The sequence below is a fragment of the Lynx rufus genome, unplaced genomic scaffold, assembly GCF_022079265.1.
Source record: "Lynx rufus isolate CCGP_SWC_20201006 ecotype Redwood Valley unplaced genomic scaffold, mLynRuf1.p SCAF_3, whole genome shotgun sequence".
Taxonomy (NCBI): domain Eukaryota; kingdom Metazoa; phylum Chordata; class Mammalia; order Carnivora; family Felidae; genus Lynx; species Lynx rufus.
Genome location: NW_025814845.1, coordinates 190,656,529 through 190,677,668, shown reverse-complemented (window position 1 = coordinate 190,677,668; position 21,140 = coordinate 190,656,529). Strand labels below are relative to the sequence as shown.

Here is a 21,140-nt window from a genome sequence, read left to right as displayed (position 1 = left end):
TACAAGAAGGATTTGGTCTCAGAGGGCTCACATCTCAATTTGGTCAATTCTGATGAAAAAATAAAAATAAAAACAAAGTTGCTTGAAGATGCCTTAAAGCTGAAACTGTGAGCCACACTTTTCCGTTTTTAATTCCTCCTGGAATCACTGTGGAATCACCGTGGGTCCCTTTCCTGTCTCTGGCCCTCAGTAAGGCAGGCCCCTGCCTTTCTCCCTCCCTCCCCTGTGGAGGGGACAGTATGCATTAAGTCAAAACATTTCTTTCCAAATGGGAGGAAGGTGTTAGACTACTGCCTCAGACGTGGAATTGTTAGGAATGTTGTACAAATGGCTGCTGCATCATCAACAACAGAAAAGGTAATTGTAAAACGTGTATAACGCAACATGCTTTCAAGAACCCTTTGCGTTGTGCTCACATTCTCTTAAATGTTGTTTCCGAAGGTGCTCAGCCTCAAGCCCAAATGGAACCTCAGGAGAGAGGCAGGGACAGTGTTTTGAAAAAGACACAGGAGTTGGGGTGGGAGAGAGGTGGCAAAGAGAGAAAGCAGCCTTCCAGTGGAAGGTCAGCCCTCAGTTCCAAGGCCAGCCTCTGTCTGGCGAGGGAAAGGCAGAGTGGAGGTCAGAGGGAGGAGCAGAGGCAGCGTGGGACTGGGGTGCTGTACCCCTCATTCAGGTCAGGCAGAGTCGAGCCGGCCTCTTGGTACAGACGTGCTCCCCTTTGGTGCCTCTCAGCTGATCTTGCAAGTCATTAGTTGTCTTCTCCAGCTTGGCCGCTGACCTCTCCGCAAACTCGGCACGGGGCTCTGCCTCCTGGACTGTATCCGCAAGAAGCCTTACCCCGTCCCCGCATTTGTCTTCCCTCTGAGGGTCCTTTTCTTCAGCAGTACTCAGGCACTTCACGTTCAGGTCTGTCGGTCTGGTTGGCTCCTCTGTCTCCAGGCACGGGGACTCTGCGGCTTGGCTTGCTCCTCTCTGCCCTCCAAGTCCCCCTCTGTAATCCCCAGCCACTTCTTCATACTTCCCACTGCTTCTTCTGCAATGCACTTTGCTTCTCCGAGTTGCATTTCCTGGAGTTCTGTCTTTACTTCATCTTTTTTTTTTTTTGTAAATGTTATTTATTTATTTATTTATTTATTTATTTATTTATTTATTTATTTATTTTTGAGACCCAGAGAGAGGATGAGTGAGGGAGGGGCAGAGAGAGAGGGAGACACAGACTCCGAAGCAGGTTCCAGGCTCTGAGCTGTCAGCACAGAGCCCTAGGCAGGGCTCGAACTCACAAGCAGTGAGATCATGACCTGAGCTGAAGTCAGATGCTTAACCCACTGAGCCACCCAGGCGCCCCTACTTCAACTTTTAAGGCTTGGTGTTCCGTCACTTTCATTCCTCTCTCCCTCCCATCAGCGGCTTTTCCAGCTTCCTCTGGCTTTTGCAGGGCAGTGGCCAGGCGCTCCTGGGCACCGTCCAGCTCCTCTTCCACCTGCTGGATCCTGGGGTGCAAGGAGGCCACCTCAGCCTCTGCCTGCTCCCAGGCTCGACTTCCCCCCCTCGGCCCGAGAGCAGAGAGGGCGCTTGGCCCCCTCCTGGGTATCCTGGCCTTCCTGCTGCAGAGCCCGGATCCTACACTTCGGTGCCTCCGTGGCGGTGACCCTGGCCGTGGTGCCCACCCAGCCCCTGCCCACTCCCGCTCACTCTTAGCTTCCTGCCGCCTCTTTTGGGCTCTGCAGATGCTTCTCTGCAGCAACCTTTAAATAGCAGATAGCAGGAAAACAACGGCCAGGGCCGGAAGAGTCTTTCAGACAACTTTTTCCTTGGGGTTTAATAAAACAGACCTCTCCTGAGAAGAAATGATCAGAGATGTCTTATGACAGGCATGGACGTGGGAAGATAAAATCCATAAGAAATAAAACAGCATATATACCTGTACATTATTCTGGCCGTCCTCAGCACATCTTCCCACGTACTCCTCTACCTTTTTCTTGAAATTTCTGCATAGAGTAGAATAATGCAGTGTAAGAATAGACTAGGTCATCATTAACCTTCAAAACGTGTGTGCTGTCTAGTGCTGTGGGACCCCACTGCTGTCCCAAGTTGGATGCTTTTGCTATTAAATATGATCCAACTGTGCTTTTAAACTATGCTAAGCTGCTCCCATAATGGAGCTTTCTCCTTGCCTAGGATATAAGAAATTGCTGCTAGAACAACTCAGCATTTTGCTGCATTTGTCCCTTTACTTTGCTTTTCATAATGAAAAAAAAAGCTTAATGTATTTCATTTTATAGATAATTGTTTAAAGATCAGAAGGCATAAAGCTAAAAAAAAAGGAGATCCTGTGATCCTAATTGAAGCATATGTAGTTATACGGCCATATATTTTTGTTTATATCATCTCATACAATTTTTATATATAATAGAGGAGTGTGATGTGTACATATGTATATACAGTTAGTTCTGTGATGTTACACACATTCCTAAAAATCACTACGCTATGCATAATCAGGCAACAAAAACCACAGGGCTTATGGAAAAAGGTTGGAGCAGAAACACTCAACGTTTTCATCAGTGACATATAAAAGAAAGAAAATAAGAACCTAATAAAAGCATAATTTCACACATAAAAAATGGTTAAAAATACATAATGACTATGGCAAATATGGTACTTCACCTTTGGAAAAAAACAAATTTTGGGGGTCTTTTATAGAAGTGGATCTTGGAAGAGCTATAGCTTCTCAGTTACTATGAATTGGTGGAAGGTTGGGTAATCTGAAATCAGAAGGAAGGGTCGCAACGCCTGCTGTGGACCGATGTGGGTCATTGCTCCGTTGTTCCAAATACCACAGTTAAGCCACTTTTAACAGCCTCAAATCTTGGTGCAGACTTTTCTGTCTTTCATTTATAAGTCTTTTGGGCCAAGTGTGTATAATAGATATTTTATCAAGATTTTATCAACACTGAATATTCGGAAAAAAAACTGAATATTTGATCCAGTTTATAGCCGCCTTTCACTTCTGTCTTACTGTCAGTTTTCTTTTTCCCACCATTTTCTCCCCTCAATCAATGGCTTTACTCAACAGCTAAAGTCTCTGGAAATACTAGGGACATGTCAAACCACTAAATCAGCCACAGCAGGCCCATAAAGGAGCCACTGAGGGGGGATTAGGCTCTGTCGCCTTCAGTTCTTCACACAGAGAGGATGCTTTACTTACACTCTCTGCTTGGCATTTTGAAGCAGGACACTGAAACGATTTTGAGATGTTTAATGAGGTGGGATTTTTTGTTTGGTTTTAGTTTTAATACATAGAGGACAGTTTACGAGTAAGAAAAATGTAACAAAACACAACCATGTACAACAATACATGCAATGAATCGAGACAGCTGCTAAATGTGGGGTGTGCATGTGGGGCTTTTGTGTGTTCCCACCACTTCGTATTAGCTGAGTACAATTTTCTACTTTTATCCATGTTTTTAAAGGGGGAAATAGCACAGATACTTACTCAAAATTTATATTAGGCCCCAAATGCTCCCAAGTACATCAACCATACCAGGGCAAATTTGTTGCAAAACAAGCATTATAGCTGAAGCGTGTGTGTGTGTGTGTGTGTGTGTGTGTGTGTGTGTGTGTGTGTGTGTGTGTATCTGTAGGTTTGTATGTAATGGACCTAGAAATGTGTCTGCTGGGAGTAGACGCAGACAGACTTCAGGTCTCAGGGCTTTATCTTCAACTGCAGAAAGCTACCTCGCCGGGCTCGCGGTCCTTCAGGAAGAAATCCACATTGACTGATCATCTCGGGGGTCTCAAGGCCCTGGGCATTTCGGCCCATTGAGGAATGAGTCTAGAAGGCCATTTATGCTTCAAAGCTTCCCTTGAGGTTGAAAAAGAGTTTGAGAAAGTTTGACTTTTCCCTTTGCTCACCTCTCCCCCCACTACCTTCTATAGTTGTTGATCACTTACAAATATCTTGCATGTCAAAGTCTGGCTTGGCATCTGCTTCCGCAGACTATATAATGATAGGTAGGTAGGTAGATACATGCATAAATACATACATACATACATGAAATGTTTATATTTATCAAACTTTTATGTTGAAAACCATGAGTTCACAATGGTACCTGCCTTTTCGTATTCTTTGACTCATTCACAGACATGGAATGTCTCCCTTTATCCTTCGTATATTTACTTATCTGATCAATATTCTAGTATGTCATCAGTCTGCCCATCTCACAGGCATCTCCCTCCAGCTGTGCACACTCTCACTTCGTGTCGTCCGGACTCTAGTTTTCCACCACCCTGTGCAGCTGTTTGATCTCCAACAAACTGAAATGGGCCATTCACCCACCCATGAGGACTATCTCCTTAGGACACTTGAGCTCTGACACCGTGATGAGCTGTGGCCTGCTTCCCCACTCCCATGCGGATGCCAAAAACATGATTGAGACTTGTTAATGGCCCCATATGGTGTCTATTTGTGAAGCTATTACTCCTTGTCTCGATGTCTGTTTTGTCTGATACTAAACTAGGCAATCTAGCTTCTAGTGTGTGGTGTGTGTGGGCATGTATGTGTTTATTTTCTGTATTTACTTTGGACTGTCTTTTTGCATTATATGTTTTTAATTTTTTTTAATGTCTACTTATTTTGTGAGAGAGAGAACATATGTGCATGGGGGAGTGGCAGAGAGCAAGGAAGACAGAGAATTCCAAACAGGGCCTGTGCTGTCACCACAGAGCCTCACATGGGGCTTGATTTTAGAACCGTGAGAGCATGACCTGATCTGCAATCAAGAGTCAGATGCTCAACTGACTGAGCCACCCAAGAGCCCCTCTTTTTTGCATTATATTTAAAGTGCTTCTCTTGAAGAAAGTACAGTCGGGTAGTTTTTTTAATCTAGTGTGACGTTATTTACCTTTTATTTGGAATCCCTAGTCTGTTTACATTTGTCATGATTGATGAGGTTGCATTTAAATCTACTGTCTTGCTATTTTCTATTTCACTGTAATGCAGTATTTAATAATATGACCAAAATATAAATTTTCTGTAAAGTATTGCAGCCATAACAAATTATGAACTATTTTTTTAATTCCCATGAATATTCTTGAGATTATATATTACTCTGAAAGAGATGCCCAGGTAAATAAAGTTTAGGAAGGTCTGTTTGAGATCGTGTGCCTTCCCCTGATAAAACCTTCCCTTTAAGAGAGGTCAACCACATTAACTAAGTCGTAGTTCTAAACATAAGAATTTAAGTCTAGTCTGTAGATATCCTACATTTTTCTTACTGAAAACTCCCTCAGCTATCTGTTTATCGAGATCATGTCACTTACTGCCCAGAACATACAGTTATTTCTAATACTGTATGACTTTTGTGGTTGTCTTTGTATATTCCCTATAGTTACTAGTGACAAATAACTATGGACTGGAGGGCTTCTCTTGGGAGAAGAGTGAGAATATAAAGCAACTATTTATTAAGTAAGATCATTACTGGTGTAAATCAAAGGAGATTTCAAAATACTAAATTAGACAGTCATTGGCAGACCAGAAATTGAAGCTTCAAAATTTTGTCTTTCTCATCAAGGCAGCACATATAACTGAAATGACATCATACATTTTGTCAGTGATTCATCCATGTCCGCATCTTCTACTTCACATGTCTTTTAACTAAATGTATTGAGGTTTCAGTTTTTCTGAAGTTTGTTTATTTTTGAGAGAGAGAGAGAGAGCGTGCACAAGCAAGGAAGGGGCAGAGAGAGAGAGAGAGAGGTAGACAAGGAATCCAACGCAGACTCCAGACTCTGAGCTGTCAGCACAGAGCCCGACGCAGGGTTCGAACCCATGACCCATGAGATCATGACCTGAGCCGAAGTCGGACGCTTAACTGACTGAGCTACCCAGGTTCCCCTGAGGTTTCAATTTTAGGTATTTATTTGTCCTTTGAGGACAAAGCAGTGTCTGAAGGGCATCCTGTGGATTAAAACTGTTAGTTTTCTCCAAAATATTATTCTTTGCTTGTATGCATATATGCATATTTGTATGTGTGCACATGTGCACTCACACACACGCTGCATTTGTATAACGCCAAATTCCTGTCCTGCTGAGAACTATCTAAAGAAACACCACGACAAAATGTCGTAAAAGCCGTTAAGCTTTTAAAGAAATAGCGATCTTAAGCCCATCAACTTTAGGGAAAGTTAAGAGAAAAAATAAAAGAATAAATGTATGGCAGATGAAAAGTGGATCAGACACAGAACGCGTTGTTGCCCATCTAGATGATTTTTCCTTTAATCTTTTGTATGGTTGTTCAGTAAAATGCGTAGTGTAACAATTTAGATGTTTATTACACTAGTAATACCACTCTGCTGATAGATCTGTTATCGTGCATCACTATCACAGTGAATTTGTGTATTGTTAGTTTTCTTCTCATATGTAATGGACTTCATGATTGATTAAAAATCCTCAAAGTAGTGAACTTTCATTTAAATATGTGAATATTTAGAAACAAATTTGATCTTTATCAGCAAATAATGGATTTTTAATGACTTTGTTTTTTGGAAGACATATTTTAATCCAGAAATGGCTAACACTACATTTTCCTATTTGATTTGTGATCACCTGTAATGGATAGTAAGTTCCTCATTCAGACACCCCACTTCTTAAGAATAATTCTTTCACAAACAGAATAAATCTCACACAGTAAAGTAACATGGTGCTATAAACCCTCAAACATCTAGTCTTGAATTTGCCATTAGGCACTCACTATTTTACTGGATGTCTACAGATAGAAGATGCATCAAAAATTCAGGGGTGCTCAGTCTTGATTTTACATGTCCAACACTGAAATATAGCTTTCATTTTTAAATAATCCATGTAATTTTCTTTAACTTTAGGAAAGATGGGAAAGCAGCGATCCAGACTGACCTTACATATCCAGATTTCATGTTAGCAATTGCTTTAAATATGTTTTTGCGTAATGTCTTTAACACATTTGTTTTCTCATGGAGAAAACTCATATATTTTAGTATGTCTGCAGCCTGTGTATTCCTGTCTATGTATTTTAAACATCGTTGAAACATATAAAAGGAAGCCCTCGACACTTGTTTCTTGTCAGGGTTGAGGCAGCAATATACTGTTAGTGTGCTACATAGATCTCAAAATTTTATGAGATTTCACAGTATGGCTGTGACATTTCACAGTACAGCTGAAGTGAACACAGAGTTTATATATCAGTGCATACACATCAAACGTATTTGTGTCTTTGAGAATTATATGTTAATGAGAGTCAGAGAAATCATCCATGGCAATGTGTTTGTTTGTTTGTTTGTTTGAAACATTCCCTGAGACCAAATTCCGATTCACTTCTGTTTGGTTCTAAAATTACTGTATTCAGTGCTGTTTGCATTCCCCAAGACGAAAACATCGGAAGACGTATGTCGTCTCAGATTTTTAACCGATGCTTGTGAAAGGCAAAAGCTCAGAAAGAGTTGAAAAGCAAGAGATGATGAGGACTCACAGTTTGTCTTTAATCTGAATGTTGCTGTGATATGTGTAAATTTTAAAGACTTTTCAATGGTCATTTACAGTTAGCCACGTATAGTTTTAAATACCGTCTGAGAGTGGGAAGGTCCTATCCCTAATAAGATGGCTCATTCTAGAAAGGCGATGCAGACACATTGTTCCAAGTTCACCTGCAAGGCTGCGGCTTTGCTTTCAGCAGTATAGTTCAGAAGCATCAACTTGCCACTTTTTTGTTGTTGTTGTTGTTGTTGTCATCCACAGAGGCAAAGAGTATACAAAGGACATCATTCTTGACAGAGGGCCTTTTGTTTAAGACTCTTTTATTTCCTAGTAAGATATTTCACTTTCACCCCTACCGTATCTACATTATTTAATACAGGAAATCTGAAATCACTCCTTATGGGGATACTGATGCTGAGTTTGCAGCCAAGAAGTGTAATCGTGCCCAGACGCGCAAACACAGAGGAAGAGAGAAGAGAAAAAGGCTCATTGAAAATGTGGCTCTCTTTCTGGACTAATAATATTTTAATTGGAAAATTAACATTTATTCACCCACCGTATAACATTTCCAGTGAACATTTTCTGCATTTTTGCTGAGTATTATGAATAGTGATAAACACGATATTAAAAAGCTATCAAGTCTAGCATCATCTCACATTGAGGAGAAACAAATTTCACGGAACTGGAATAAGATTGACACATGGCAAAGTCAGTTTTTAAAGTAGGTGACATATTAACCATTCGTAATATATAGCCCATTATTGCTTTTTATAAACCGAGGCAATACTAGGAGTGCATAGTTGAATTACAGTAAGAGATCTAAAGACACATTCCTTGTGGTGCCTGGGTGACTCACTTAAGTCTCTGACTTTGGCTCACGTAATGATTTTTCAGTGGCTCGCAAGTTCGAGCCCTGTGTGTGTGTGTGTGTGTGTGTGTGTGTGTTGACAGCTAGGAGCCTGGAGTTTGCTTCAGATTCTGTGTCTCCCTCCCTCTCCCTCCCTCTCTTTCTCTCTTTCTCTCAGAAATAAATAAACGTTAAAAAATTTAAAGATACTCTCCTCTTATTAACAATGGCACCCATCCTACTTTTTTTTTTAACAGCATTGAATATGTTAGATTGTAGTTAATTATATCTATAAGAAAATAAGACTCAACCTAATTTGGTTTTCTCAACAATCTAGTGGTAGAAAGACATTACTGTTGCCATTTTAGAAATAAGGAAACAGAGTTCAGCTAGAGGTTAAAAGAGTTGCTAAGACCAGACACTGCTGAGAAATACCAAAGACCAGGAAGAAGAGCAATCTTGTGCCTCCCCCCTGACTCCCCACTCCCTTCTCTCCTGCATGCAGAAGTTCACATTCTGGATATTGTCTCTACTCATTCAGAACCACTGAAGCGCGGTTCTCAAAGACAACTTATTTTCACAAATAGCTTCTAATAACTAGCTTAGGGACTGAAAGTAGACATTAGGTGAAGAACTAGGGATATAATTTATTTTTAATTTATTTATATTTTCTTTTTTGTTTCTGGCACAAACTATCTTAAGATATCATCTGGGGATACTGAGCCAGTTTGGAGGGCAGTTAAACTATGACCTTTGAGCACTTGACATACTTTTTACACTCCCTTTTCTCCCTTTTCACTGAGTAAATATTTGCAGATAAAGATAAATGAAAAAACAAAAGATTAGGATAGATTCGTGTGAATCAGTGTAGCACCTGTTATGTCCATGGGTATTCTGTTGATTACATCTTCTGTCAGTTTAATTAATTCCATTCTCTCTGTGCAAGGTTCCACAAAAAAGATGAGAAGTTCAGGCCACTGCTCTTTCTGACATATCTCATGGATAGTGCAGAATGTAACCATTTTGGAAGTTTTATCTCTACTGCTTTTGCAAGTTTAAGACGCTGTAGCTCCCATGTATGGATACATTCCAGTAATTCAGTGATTCTCAAAGTGTGGTCCCTGGACCATTAGCATCAGCATTACTGACAAAAGGGCTTAGAAATCCTTGGTCTCACCTCAGATGTACTGAATCAGAGTCTCTGGGTGTGGGGCTCAGCAGTGTGTGTCTTAAACCCTTCATGTGATCTAATGTCTGCTAAAGGCTGAGAGTCACTTCAGTAAAGCAGACAATTATGTGGGCAGAAGCATTCTTCAGTCTTTCTGAGAAAAAAAACTTTGAGAGTAAGTTTATTCCCCTTGACTACCGAACATCGATAGAAATCAGGAAACTGGAATTCTATTGGTCTGCCACATCTGTTTTTATAACTATGCAATAGCCAGTTGATAGAATAGATGCATTTGTGTTTGTACTGTCTACTCAGCTTGGAGGAGTCCATTTTGCAAGAGCAGAATCAGCTGTGTGCTTTTTGTATGAAGGTACAAGCTCTCTGTCCCTTTGCTGCCATAGCCCACAGAGACCGCTAAATATATTTTCTAAGAAGCCCCTTTTCTTGAATCTGAATTATAAACATTAATAAAACATAGTCTAGGGAAACTAAATTTGGTTATTTTCGTTATAACGTTATAGTATATTCTATATAACATTATAGTATAGCCAAAAAATAGTCATCAGAAAAATTTGCTTTGTATATTACATATAAACATTTCTAGTTGAAGTAGGTTTTATTTTATTTTATTTACTATTTTTAATTGAAGTATACTGGACATATTAGTTTCAGGTGTGTAATAAAGGGATTCAACAATTATGCACCTTATGAGATGCACTATAATAGATATGCATTACGAGACTACACCACTGAAAAGTGCAGTCACGATCTGTCACCATGCAGTTATTACACTATTACTGACTGTAGTCTCTATGTTGTGCTTTTCTGCCCTGTGACTTACTAACTGGAATTTTCCACCTTGGAATCGTCTTCACTTATTTTGCCTAACCCCTTATCATACCTCTCCCCTCTTCTCCTCTCACTACCACCAATTTCTTCTCTGTATTAGGAGTCTGTTTCTGTTGTTGACAGTGTCTTAGGTTACAGACAGAAGTGAAATCATATTGTATTTGTCTTTCTCTGACTTACTTCACTCAGCATCATACCTTCTAGTTCTATCTATGTTGTCACAAGTGGCACAATCTCATGCTTTTTATGGCTGAGTAATATCCCATTGTGTTGGTATGCCACATCTTCTGTCTCTATTCGTTTATCAACGGATACGTAGGCTCATTTCATTTTCTGTGAGTAAATATCCAGAAGTGGAATTATGAGATTCCCTGCTATTTTTATTTTTAATTTTTTTCCGAGAAACCTCTGTAGTGATTCCACAGTGGCTGCACTGATTACCAATCCCCCAAAGAGTGTGAAATGATTTCCTTTTCTCCACATCCTCACCAACACTTGTTATTTCTTGTGTTTTTGATACTAGCCATTCTATTTTGAGGTGACATATTGTGGTCTATATAGTCAATTAATCTACATCAAAGGCGATAAAAATATACGATAGGAAAAGCAGTCTCTTTGATGGTATTGGGAAAACCACATCGCTACATCAAAAGCATGAACCTGTACCACTTTCTTACATTTGATACAAAAACAAAACAAAACAAAACAACCTTAAAATGGATTAAAAACCTAAACATAAGATCTGACACCATAAAACTCCTAAAAGAAAACAAGAAGTAAGTCTCTTGGACATCAGCCTGAGCAATATATAGATAAAGACAGCAATATCTGTATCTTTATATTTTTTCTTCGATATACCATGTGCCTCCCCAGGCAAGGGAAGCAAAAGCAAACATAAACAATTGGAATTATGTTAAACTAAAAATATTGTGCATAAGGAAAGGAACCATCAACAAAATGAAAAGGCAACCTATTGAATGGAAGAAGATATTGTCAAATGGCATATCTGATAAGGGATAATATTCAAAAATAAATAAAGAATTGATATAATTAAACACCAAAACAACAAATAAAGCAGGGTTTAAATAGGCAGAGGACAGGGGCGCCTGGGTGGCGCAGTCGGTTAAGCGTCCGACTTCAGCCAGGTCACGATCTCGCGGTCCGGGAGTTCGAGCCCCGCATCAGGCTCTGGGCTGACGGCTCAGAGCCTGGAGCCTGTTTCTGATTCTGTGTCTCCCTCTCTCTCTGCCCCTCCCCCGTTCATGCTCTGTCTCTCTCTGTCCCAAAAATAAATAAATGTTGAAAAAAAAAATTTAAATAGGCAGAGGACCTGAATAGGCATGTTTCCAAAGGTCTACAAATGACTTACCCATGAAGAGTTACCCATGAAGAGCTGCTCAAAATCACTAATGATCAGGGAAATGCAAATGAAAAGTAGGTTTCAGATAAAACTTAAAAATAAGCTCTGGGAATAATAAAGTGTTTACTATGTTTAAACATCACCTGTGACGTGGTAGCATATTTATAGCTATACTAAATATGCAAGTTATAATTAATCAATTTTTTTTTACTCAACTGTAAATTTTATGGATCTAATTTAGGCAGTATGGCTATCTACACACAAGGCTATATTTCAGTGGATAATATTTGCCAACTCAGATGCTAAAAATATGTATATTACATAGAGGTAGTTTAAAGTGCTAGTTGACTTTTTTAAAAGGGTAACTATTTTTGTTATTCATTTCAAAAACATTTAAATGGTAGAGAAAGCCCATGAACATCTATAAGCCTGCCTACTAGACATTTTATCTGCAAAGATGAAAATGGTAAGTGCACTTAAAAGTTACCTTTGGTATTTTCAAAGACAGGAGAGGATTTTACTTTGCATATGGCATATCTTTGCTTCTCATATGCTTCAAAAGATTAAACACCAAAGGCCTCTGTTAAAGGCAGCTATTTGCTATGATTTTGATATTGGCCTCAATATATTTGATAGAAATTCTGATCAGGGTGACATCAGGAGCTAAAGATATAAATGAGTTGCCTGCTGTCCCTTCCACATGCTTTTTAAAAAAGGACATGTATCATTTGTTTATCTTATGTTATAGAAAAAGCAAGTCTAAGCGATGCATCTTAAGGATTTTGTTTCTCATTACTCTTTGTTTCCCTAATTGTGCCACTTTCTCATTTGAAAAAAGAAAAGATGACAATGGCTAAGTTTGAAAAAGATTTATTCTTCTAGAAAGTAGAAAGCTGAAATCTGAATACCATTCTACTTAGAAGTGTATAAATGGGACTGGAAACAAAATTTCTGTTACCAAGTTGTGTTGTTTTTTTTGTTTTTTGTTTTTTTTATAGTTCTGAGTAGGTGTGGATTTCTGCTCTCATAATGTGTTAATGGAGGTGCATAGACAGTTAAAGCTGGTTGTGAGCCTTGGCCAATGTTGCTATAAGTTAAGGGCAAATCCTGAATCTTGTGATGAGCAAAATACACTCTTAGTTTAGGTTTCTTTATAAACATGTTAAAATGTGCTCCTGCCTTTAGTTCTAACAACATATTCACCCTAAACCAAAAAACTCGCTGTAAAGTCTATCTATTGTGGCGAATCTGAAGGGTAATTTCATAATTTTCAAATCCTCAAATTTCACACATTTATCTGAAGCTTAATATTGCCTATAAATTTTTTCAGATATTTTTAATTTAACACATTTTAAATTTTGATTAGGATTACATATTTCATAAAGAACCATAACTCTGTGAGCTGAATTACATAGTGAAGGGGAAAACAGTAGATATTTCCCTTTGATTCATATATTCCCTCTTATCAGATGATGATTATTAAATTGAGGATGGTAAACACAAAATTAGTGATGATTAAGTAAATATCATCGTCTGACCTGACATGAACCAACCCCCTTCTCTTTTCAAACTTGCATGCGCATGCACACACACACAGAAAAGGAATCAGGGTACTAGAAAAAGAACTTACAGCTCAATAAAGAGGGGCATGATACTAAATCCCAATGATTGTAGAGGCTTAGCTCCATGAATAGAAGCCTCGGTGGTTAGAGAATTTACTTTTAATATGTCTGAAGAAAATGAGCTTACGTGTGAGAACTGCTGGAGGCTGAGAGCCTAATTCATCCATGGAACAGGGATGAGAAAAGTTCTCCTGTCCAACCTGACAAAGCAACACACAAATGTGCAATCTTATGTCTGCACACAAGTGTGGCCTAAAGTCACATTTCTCCTTATGTTAGCACCTCATGCAAAGGTAATGAGGAAAACATGTATGAAAACAACACAACAGAAGTCTGGTGGGGCAAATATCAGAAAGTTTTGTCTGAATGTTTTAGGAAGAAAAGTCGGTGATTACAATAAACTGACAATTAACACTGGAAAACATTTTATATAATGAGATAAACCAAGAGAGATTATAGTCAGTATCTTTACAGTGTTTAAAGGTTTAAAATAAACTATGTAGATTAAGCAAGAACAATATATAATGGGGGGGGAAGCATATTAAAGGAGCAAAAAGAATTCTAGAAATGCAATGATAGCTATTGAAATAAAATCTCATTGGGTAGATTAAACAGTAAGGTAGATGTTGCTGAAGAGAGAATCAGTACATTGAACGAGATAGGTAGAAGTCAGATTTTTAAAAATCCTAAATTAATAGATGAAGAATGTAAAGGAGAAGTAGCTAGAATGGAACTAGAATGAGAATGTTTAGCAGATATTTAAGACAAGTTCCAAAAAAAAAAATATATATATATACATATACATACATACATATATACATATGCATGTATATATGTATGTATGTGTATATATATATATATGTATTTATATATGTATACATATATATGTATGTATGTATGTATATATGTATATATGTGTTTATATATGTATACATATATATGTATGTATGTATATATTTCAAGCATAAGAGAGTGGTACTTTTCAATAGAAAATACTAAATTATTTACTAGATTTAAAAATAAATGAGTTTGGGGGCATCTGGGTGGCTCACTCAGTTAAGCATCTGACTTTGGCTCAGGTCATGATCTCATGGTTTGTGAGTTCAAGTCCCATGTCAGGGTCTGTGCTGTGCTGACAGCTGGGAGCCTGGAACCTGCTTCAGATTCTGTGTCTCCCTCTCTCTCTGCCCCTGCCTCCCTCTCTCTCTCTCTCTCTCTCTCTCTCTCTCTCAAAAATAAATAAACATTAATTTTTTTTTTCAACGTTTATTTATTTTTGGGACAGAGAGAGACAGAGCATGAACGGGGGAGGGGCAGAGAGAGAGGGAGACACAGAATCAGAAACAGGCTCCAGGCTCTGAGCCATCAGCCCAGAGCCTGACGTGGGGCTCGAACTCACGGACCGCGAGATCGTGACCTGGCTGAAGTCGGACGCTTAACCGACTGCGCCACCCAGGCGCCCCAAACATTAAATTTTTAAATGAGTTTTACATTTACATTTTACATTTACATCGAAATTGATTTGACTCTTTGGCAAGGTAAGAAAAAGGCACTCCACACCTAAATACATCATAGAGAAATAAAAGTGCTCGGTGAAAAAGGGAAAGTCATATGTGTAAGAGGTGAAAAAAAACTACTTAAAAGGAGTAGAAAGTAGTTTGACAACGTATGTTTCATAACTGATAATAAGATGCTGGAGACAATGGAATGGTGTGTTTAAACTCTCATTGAAAACTAATGACCAGCCTAAAATTCTATACATAGTTGAGTGATTCTTTCAAGAATAAGGATGAAAATAAAATACCTTCTGACAAAACCTGGGAAGTGTTTTCTGGTTGTGGAGGTTGTCTCTAGAATGCCCCATCATTTCTTCCCTGTCTGTGGACATTAGCCGTTTCCCTTGGCAAGGTGAAGTCTGTTCCTCCGCCCTCTGAAATCTAGCTCAGCCTGCAGCTTCTTAACTAGTCGAGTAGGGTACAAGTAACACTACGCCCATTCTGAGTCACACGTTTGGGAGGACTTTCAGCTTCGGAGCTCGCTTTTAAGGCTCTTGGTCATGGTGCAGGAACTCTGACCACCATGCTGGAGAGAGTGCTGGATGAACCCTGAGGCTGCATGGGAGAGGAAGGACCCAGTGGGGCTCAGCTCTCTAGGTGTCCCTGGAGGTGTGCCAGCCTGGCAAGTGAAGTGACCTTTGAACTCCTCCAGCTCAGTGACAGGTCAGTTTATAGGGAATGATCCAGCAAATACCGCATGAAGCAGCAGCCTTAGCCAGCCAAGCCCTGCCAAACTTCTCCACGGTGTGTGACCTAGAATGAGAAGGTGGTTGCTTTTAGTCACTAAGTTTTGGGGTAGGTAACCACTGCAATGATATTGGTACTGGCTGAAATAAATAAAAAAGCATATACTTCAATAAAAAAGAAACTGGGACAGGAGGCTGGAATGGGTTGAAGATGCAATGACATGGATAGAGGTTGTTTAGTCGTTAAGACTAAAGAAGAATCAACTTAACAAAAATTCGAAAAACTACCTTTGGGAAATTAAAGAAAAAGATGGAAGTGAAATAATAATAATAATAATACAGTGGAAATTGAACAGTGAAAAGATAAGACTTAAAAATCCCAAAGGCTTTCAAAACAAATCAGAGGATATTGGGATAATTTGATTACATTTCGATTTTTAAAAGTATTGGGGCACCTGGGTGGCTCTGTAGATATAGTGCCCGACATCAGCTCAGGTCATGATCTCACGGTCAGTGAGTTTGAGCCACGCATCGGGCTCTGTGCTGACAGCTCAGAGCCTGGAGCCTGCTTCGGATTCTGTGTCTCCTGCCCTCTCTGCCCCTCCCCTACTTGTGCTCTGTCTCCCTCTGTCTCTCAAAAATAAATAAATGTAAAAAAAAAAATAAAAAGTGTTTATTTTTTTTCTTTATTTTAAATTTTTTTTTTCAACGTTCATTTATTTTTGGGACAGAGAGAGACAGAGCATGAACGGGGGAGGGGCAGAGAGAGAGGGAGACACAGAATCGGAAACAGGCTCCAGGCTCCGAGCCATCAGCCCAGAGCCTGACGCGGGGCTTGAACTCACGGACCGCGAGATCGTGACCTGGCTGAAGTCGGACGCTTAACCGACTGCGCCACCCAGGCGCCCCTAAAAAGTGTTTATTAATTTTGAGAGAGAAAGAGAACAAGTGGGAATGGGCAGAGAGAGAGAGAGAGAGAGAGAGAAAGAGAGGATCCCAAGCTGAGAGCACAGAGCATGACGTAGGATCTATAAGATCATGACCTGAGCAAAATCACGAGTTGGCTGCTCAACTGACTGAACCTCCCAGGCGCCTCTAGATGTTGTTAAGTCAATAAATATGTATGGAAAATGTTTAAAGAAAAGAAATGTAATTTAGAATATGGAAATGAAGAAGAAGGAACAGAAAACAGAACAAAACATCAGAAAGTCTTTGGTTGGTCCATTAGTAAGCCAGGAGGGGCAGGTGGGTGGCTCAGTAGGTTACACATCTGACTCTTGATTTTGGCTCAGGTCATGATCTCATGGTTGGTGAGTTCTGGCCCCATGTGGGGCTCTGTGCTGACAGTGTGGAGCCTGCTTGAGATTCTCCCTTTCTTTCTGCCCCTCTCCAACTTGAGTGCACATGCGTGCACACTTTCTCTCTTTCTCTCTCTCCCTCTCCCTCCCCCTCTCCCCCCCCCCCCTTTATCAAGAAGTATTTTTAAATTTTTCATCTAAATGGTATTTATCAAAGTCACTCACTAAAATGTGTATCACTCAGACTTTGTAAGTAAATGTATGGGGGAGGGGAATGTCAACAATTTACCAATCTAAATAAATTACTTTAGCCATTTTAATATTAAGCCCTTCACTTCCCGCAAAACACATTAGGGAAAATAGATCTTTACTCAGTTACATAAATAGCAGCTCGAAAAATATGACAATCATGAACATTTTTTTATCTAATATCATATATGTCTATTCATTTATTTAAGGGAATATTCCATAGAAATACTAAGAAAAACTGGTAAATCTATAATCACACTGGGAAAATTTGTCTTTCTTTAAGAAACTGATGTACTAGCAGATAAAGGAAAGGGTAAATAAACAGGATTTTTTTTTATTTTTTAAATGCTGATTTTTTCTTCTGGAGAGAGAGACTGAATGTGAGCAGGGGAGGAACAGAGGAGAGGGAGACATAGAATCCAAAGCAGGCTCCAGGCTCTGAGCTGTCAGCACAGAGCCTGATGCGGGGCTCTAACCTACAAACCATGAGATCATCACCTGAGCTGAAGTCGGACGCTTAACCCACTGAGCCACCCAGTAACCCCAAGAAACAGGAATTTTAAATAATACAGATGACTAACTTATTCTAAATGACGTATATAGAACTCTGCAGTCATCTTCTCCACATTAGATAAATACACTTTCGATTATATATGGGTTAAAAGACAATTGACATGCAGGCTCTATTTTTATACTATATTGTAATAGAATTAGACATCAGTGCACAACCATAAAAGGAAACACATATCTGTGAACCCAAAGTATACACCTGACCCTTGAACATTCTAGGCTTGAACTCTGTGCATCCACTTACGTGCAGATTTTTTTCCCATATGGTAATGTAAATGTATTTTCTCATATTTTGTTAACATTTTCTTTTCTTGAGCTTAATTTATAGTAAGAGTACAACATATAATACAGTGTACAAAATTCCTGTTAATCGACTCTTTATGTTGTTGGTAAGGCCTTCAGTCAATAGTAGACTATTTGTAGTTCAGTGTTTGGAGAGTCAAAAGCTGTATGTGGATTTTTGAGTGCATGGGGCAGGGGGTGTCAGTGTCCTAACCCCTGCATTGTTTAAGGGTCAACTGTACTTTTCAATAAGAAAAAAAATCCATAAGGGAAAATTGGAAATATATAAAAACGAAAGACCACTATGACAGATTTGGCAACAGGCTGCATGTATCAAGCAGGGTTGATAGTGCACTGAATTCAAGAAGATAAAAAAAACAAACAAACAAAAAAAAACACTGGAATTGAGTCAATAGTAAAAATAACTAGTGAGACCATAAGGTAATACAATTTTTAAAAATGGTTCTTTGAAAATAGAATAAGATAGAAACTCTTAGCTAACCTAGTCAGGAGGAAAAAAAATAAAAAGCTGAATAAAAAATGTAAGAAATGGATGAGGCAATTAGATTTTAAAAACACCAATAAGCATGTTATGTCAGTAAATTTAAGTCTTTGTTGAAATGGTCTTTGTTTAAAAAAAAAAGTAAAGTGTCAAAAGTGATTTGTAGATATAGAAAATCTGGAGAGACCAATAATCATTAATAATTATTACAGCTATTGAGTCGGTTTGAAGTATCTTCCTGCCTTTAAACAAGACACTCCAAGTCGTTTTACAGGCGAATTCTACTGAAACCCAAAGCCTTAAACAGTCTCTACCCTCAAAAATTTAGTCCCAAAACTTAGAGACATAAGGCTAATAACATTGTCAGTATACTATGACCACTGTGGCCACCCAGCCCAATTAAAGACTATTAGGACAAAGAAAAATGACGTTCAGCAGAATTAGAAGACAATGTTAGACATCTATTGCCAGTTAAATATTTAAAGATAAAACTTCAAGTTTGTGGAATAAAGTGGAGTTTTTTTTTGCTTATTTGTTTTGGTTTCTTTTTTTTTTTTTTTTAATGCTTATTTTGAGAAAGAGAACGAGTGGGGAAGGGGAAGAAAGAGAGGGAGAGACAGAATCCCAAGCAGGCTCCGTGCTGTCAGTGCAGAGCCCAACTTGGGGCTTGATCTCATGGGACCATAAGATCATGACCTGAGCTGAAATCAAGAGTCAGATGCTTAACCAACTGAGCCACCTTAGCACCCCATGAGTTTTTATCCTGTAGACCAGATTAGTTTTATTCCAATATGTGCACTTTTCATGAACGATATTTTTGAAATGTTGGAGTTCTTGCACCAGCTTGTAAGAGCATTGTTGTTTCTTTTATTATCTGCAAACATTACTAAAATAGATAGGAATTGAGCCTTAAGCATATATACATATACATATATATATATATATATGTATATGTATATGTGTGTGTATATATACACACACACACATACATGTACACACACACACATATAAATATTCAAGTAAATAGTTTTTAACAAAGAAAATTTTGATGGGAAGGAAATGGAAATGAGTCATCATAAATGTATAAAAAAAGCTCTGTTAGGATACCACAACCATGCGAGGGAAGGATGGTGAATGAAAACATTACTAGGAAGGAAGCATCAGCCTGTGGAAATCTTGTATGATCAGAGTGTTTGCTATGGACTAAATATTGTCTCCCCTCCAAATTTATATATCAAGGCCCTAATGTTATGGTGTATGGATGTGGGACTTTGAGAGATAATTTTAGGTGACAAGGATAGAGCCCTTGTGAATGGGACTAGTGCCCGTGAAAGAAGAGACACAGAAGAGATGATCTCTTTCTCCATTATGGAGGTTATAGCAAGAAAGTGGTCATCTGCAACTTAGGACGTCCCAGCCTCTGGAACTGTGAGAAGAAAACATTTGTTGTTTGAGTCACCACTCTGTGTGATTTTGTTATAGCAGCCTGCATTGACAGTGGTCCTTTCTCTACAGTGAGTATGGAGGAAGTGTTTAGGGAAGCTGGATGTTGTCTTTCTGCAGAACTGTGACACAAAGAAAAGAGGTAAAAAAATTTGAACTACTAAGAACCATTTATGTTGTTAACATTAATTTTGAATGAGGAACACTAAAGACATGTAAAGAAATGGACAGTATCTGAAGAGTTAATGCATTCACACAATCCATTTCTGCTTAAAAATGTAAAGTTCATGCTGATAGATTTTGAAAGAAAATGGATATTCATAATAATCATTCTCAGTTTATAATAATGTAACCACTGAAACAGAACATCTGAGCATATTTGCATATGTTGATACAAAATTATGAAGTTCTAATAAAACTCTAAATGAAATACAAAAAAAAATTCCTCCAGGTAACCAAATCTATACAGTAAACTTTCCTGAAATATTCTAAGGAATTAAATTTATATCCATGTATCTTCTACTTACTGTATACTACTGTTTGCCTTTTTAACTGTGAGTTTCAGAATTACATGGCCTTTTCCATGAAGAAAATTTTCTAATTTTTTTTTTAATGTTCATTTATTTTTGAGAGAGAGACAGAGACAGAGTGTAAGCAGGGGAGGGGTAGAGAGAGACGGAGACAGAGAATCTAAAGCAGGTTCTCGGCTCTGAGCTGACAGCACAGAGACCTACGTGGGGCTTGAACTCCCGAACTGTGAGATCATGACCTGAGCAAAGTTGGACACTTAACCGACTGAGCCAGGCACCCCACAAGCTTCCTAACTGTTAACATGTCCTATATAACGTGGTTTTCATATATTAACTGAATCCTTTAAGTGAGGTGCTATTATTTTCTTCATTTAACAGACAAACTGAAACAAAAAACTTACGTCACTTGCTTTAGATCACACAGCTAATGGCATTAGTGTCATAATGCCCAATTAGTCAGTAGAGAAAGGGTAAGCCTTTCCAAAATATGTGAATTCATAAAGCTATATAGTCCTGCTTACAAAAGAAGTAATGGGTGATAAGGAAAGCAGTCAAACATTCTAAGTTAACGTTTATGTTCTGGTAGTAAAGACACATGCTAACGATAACCTTATTTATTAACTTAGATAGATTCACATGTAGGATCCATAATCAGTCTTTTAAATAGGTAT

At 38.7% G+C, this 21,140-nt stretch overlaps 1 protein-coding gene across 1 annotated transcript in view; it reads right to left on the bottom strand.

Moving 5' to 3' along the window:
• Positions 1-669: 669 nt before the first annotated feature.
• LOC124521247 (tropomyosin alpha-3 chain-like) overlaps positions 670-21,140 on the bottom strand; it is a 38,031-nt gene continuing 17,560 nt past the window's right edge. Inside the window, 4 exon segments of the mRNA XM_047092338.1 lie at positions 670-956; positions 959-1,095; positions 1,359-1,537; positions 1,539-1,650. Coding sequence (XP_046948294.1) covers positions 670-956; positions 959-1,095; positions 1,359-1,537; positions 1,539-1,650 — 715 coding nt within the window.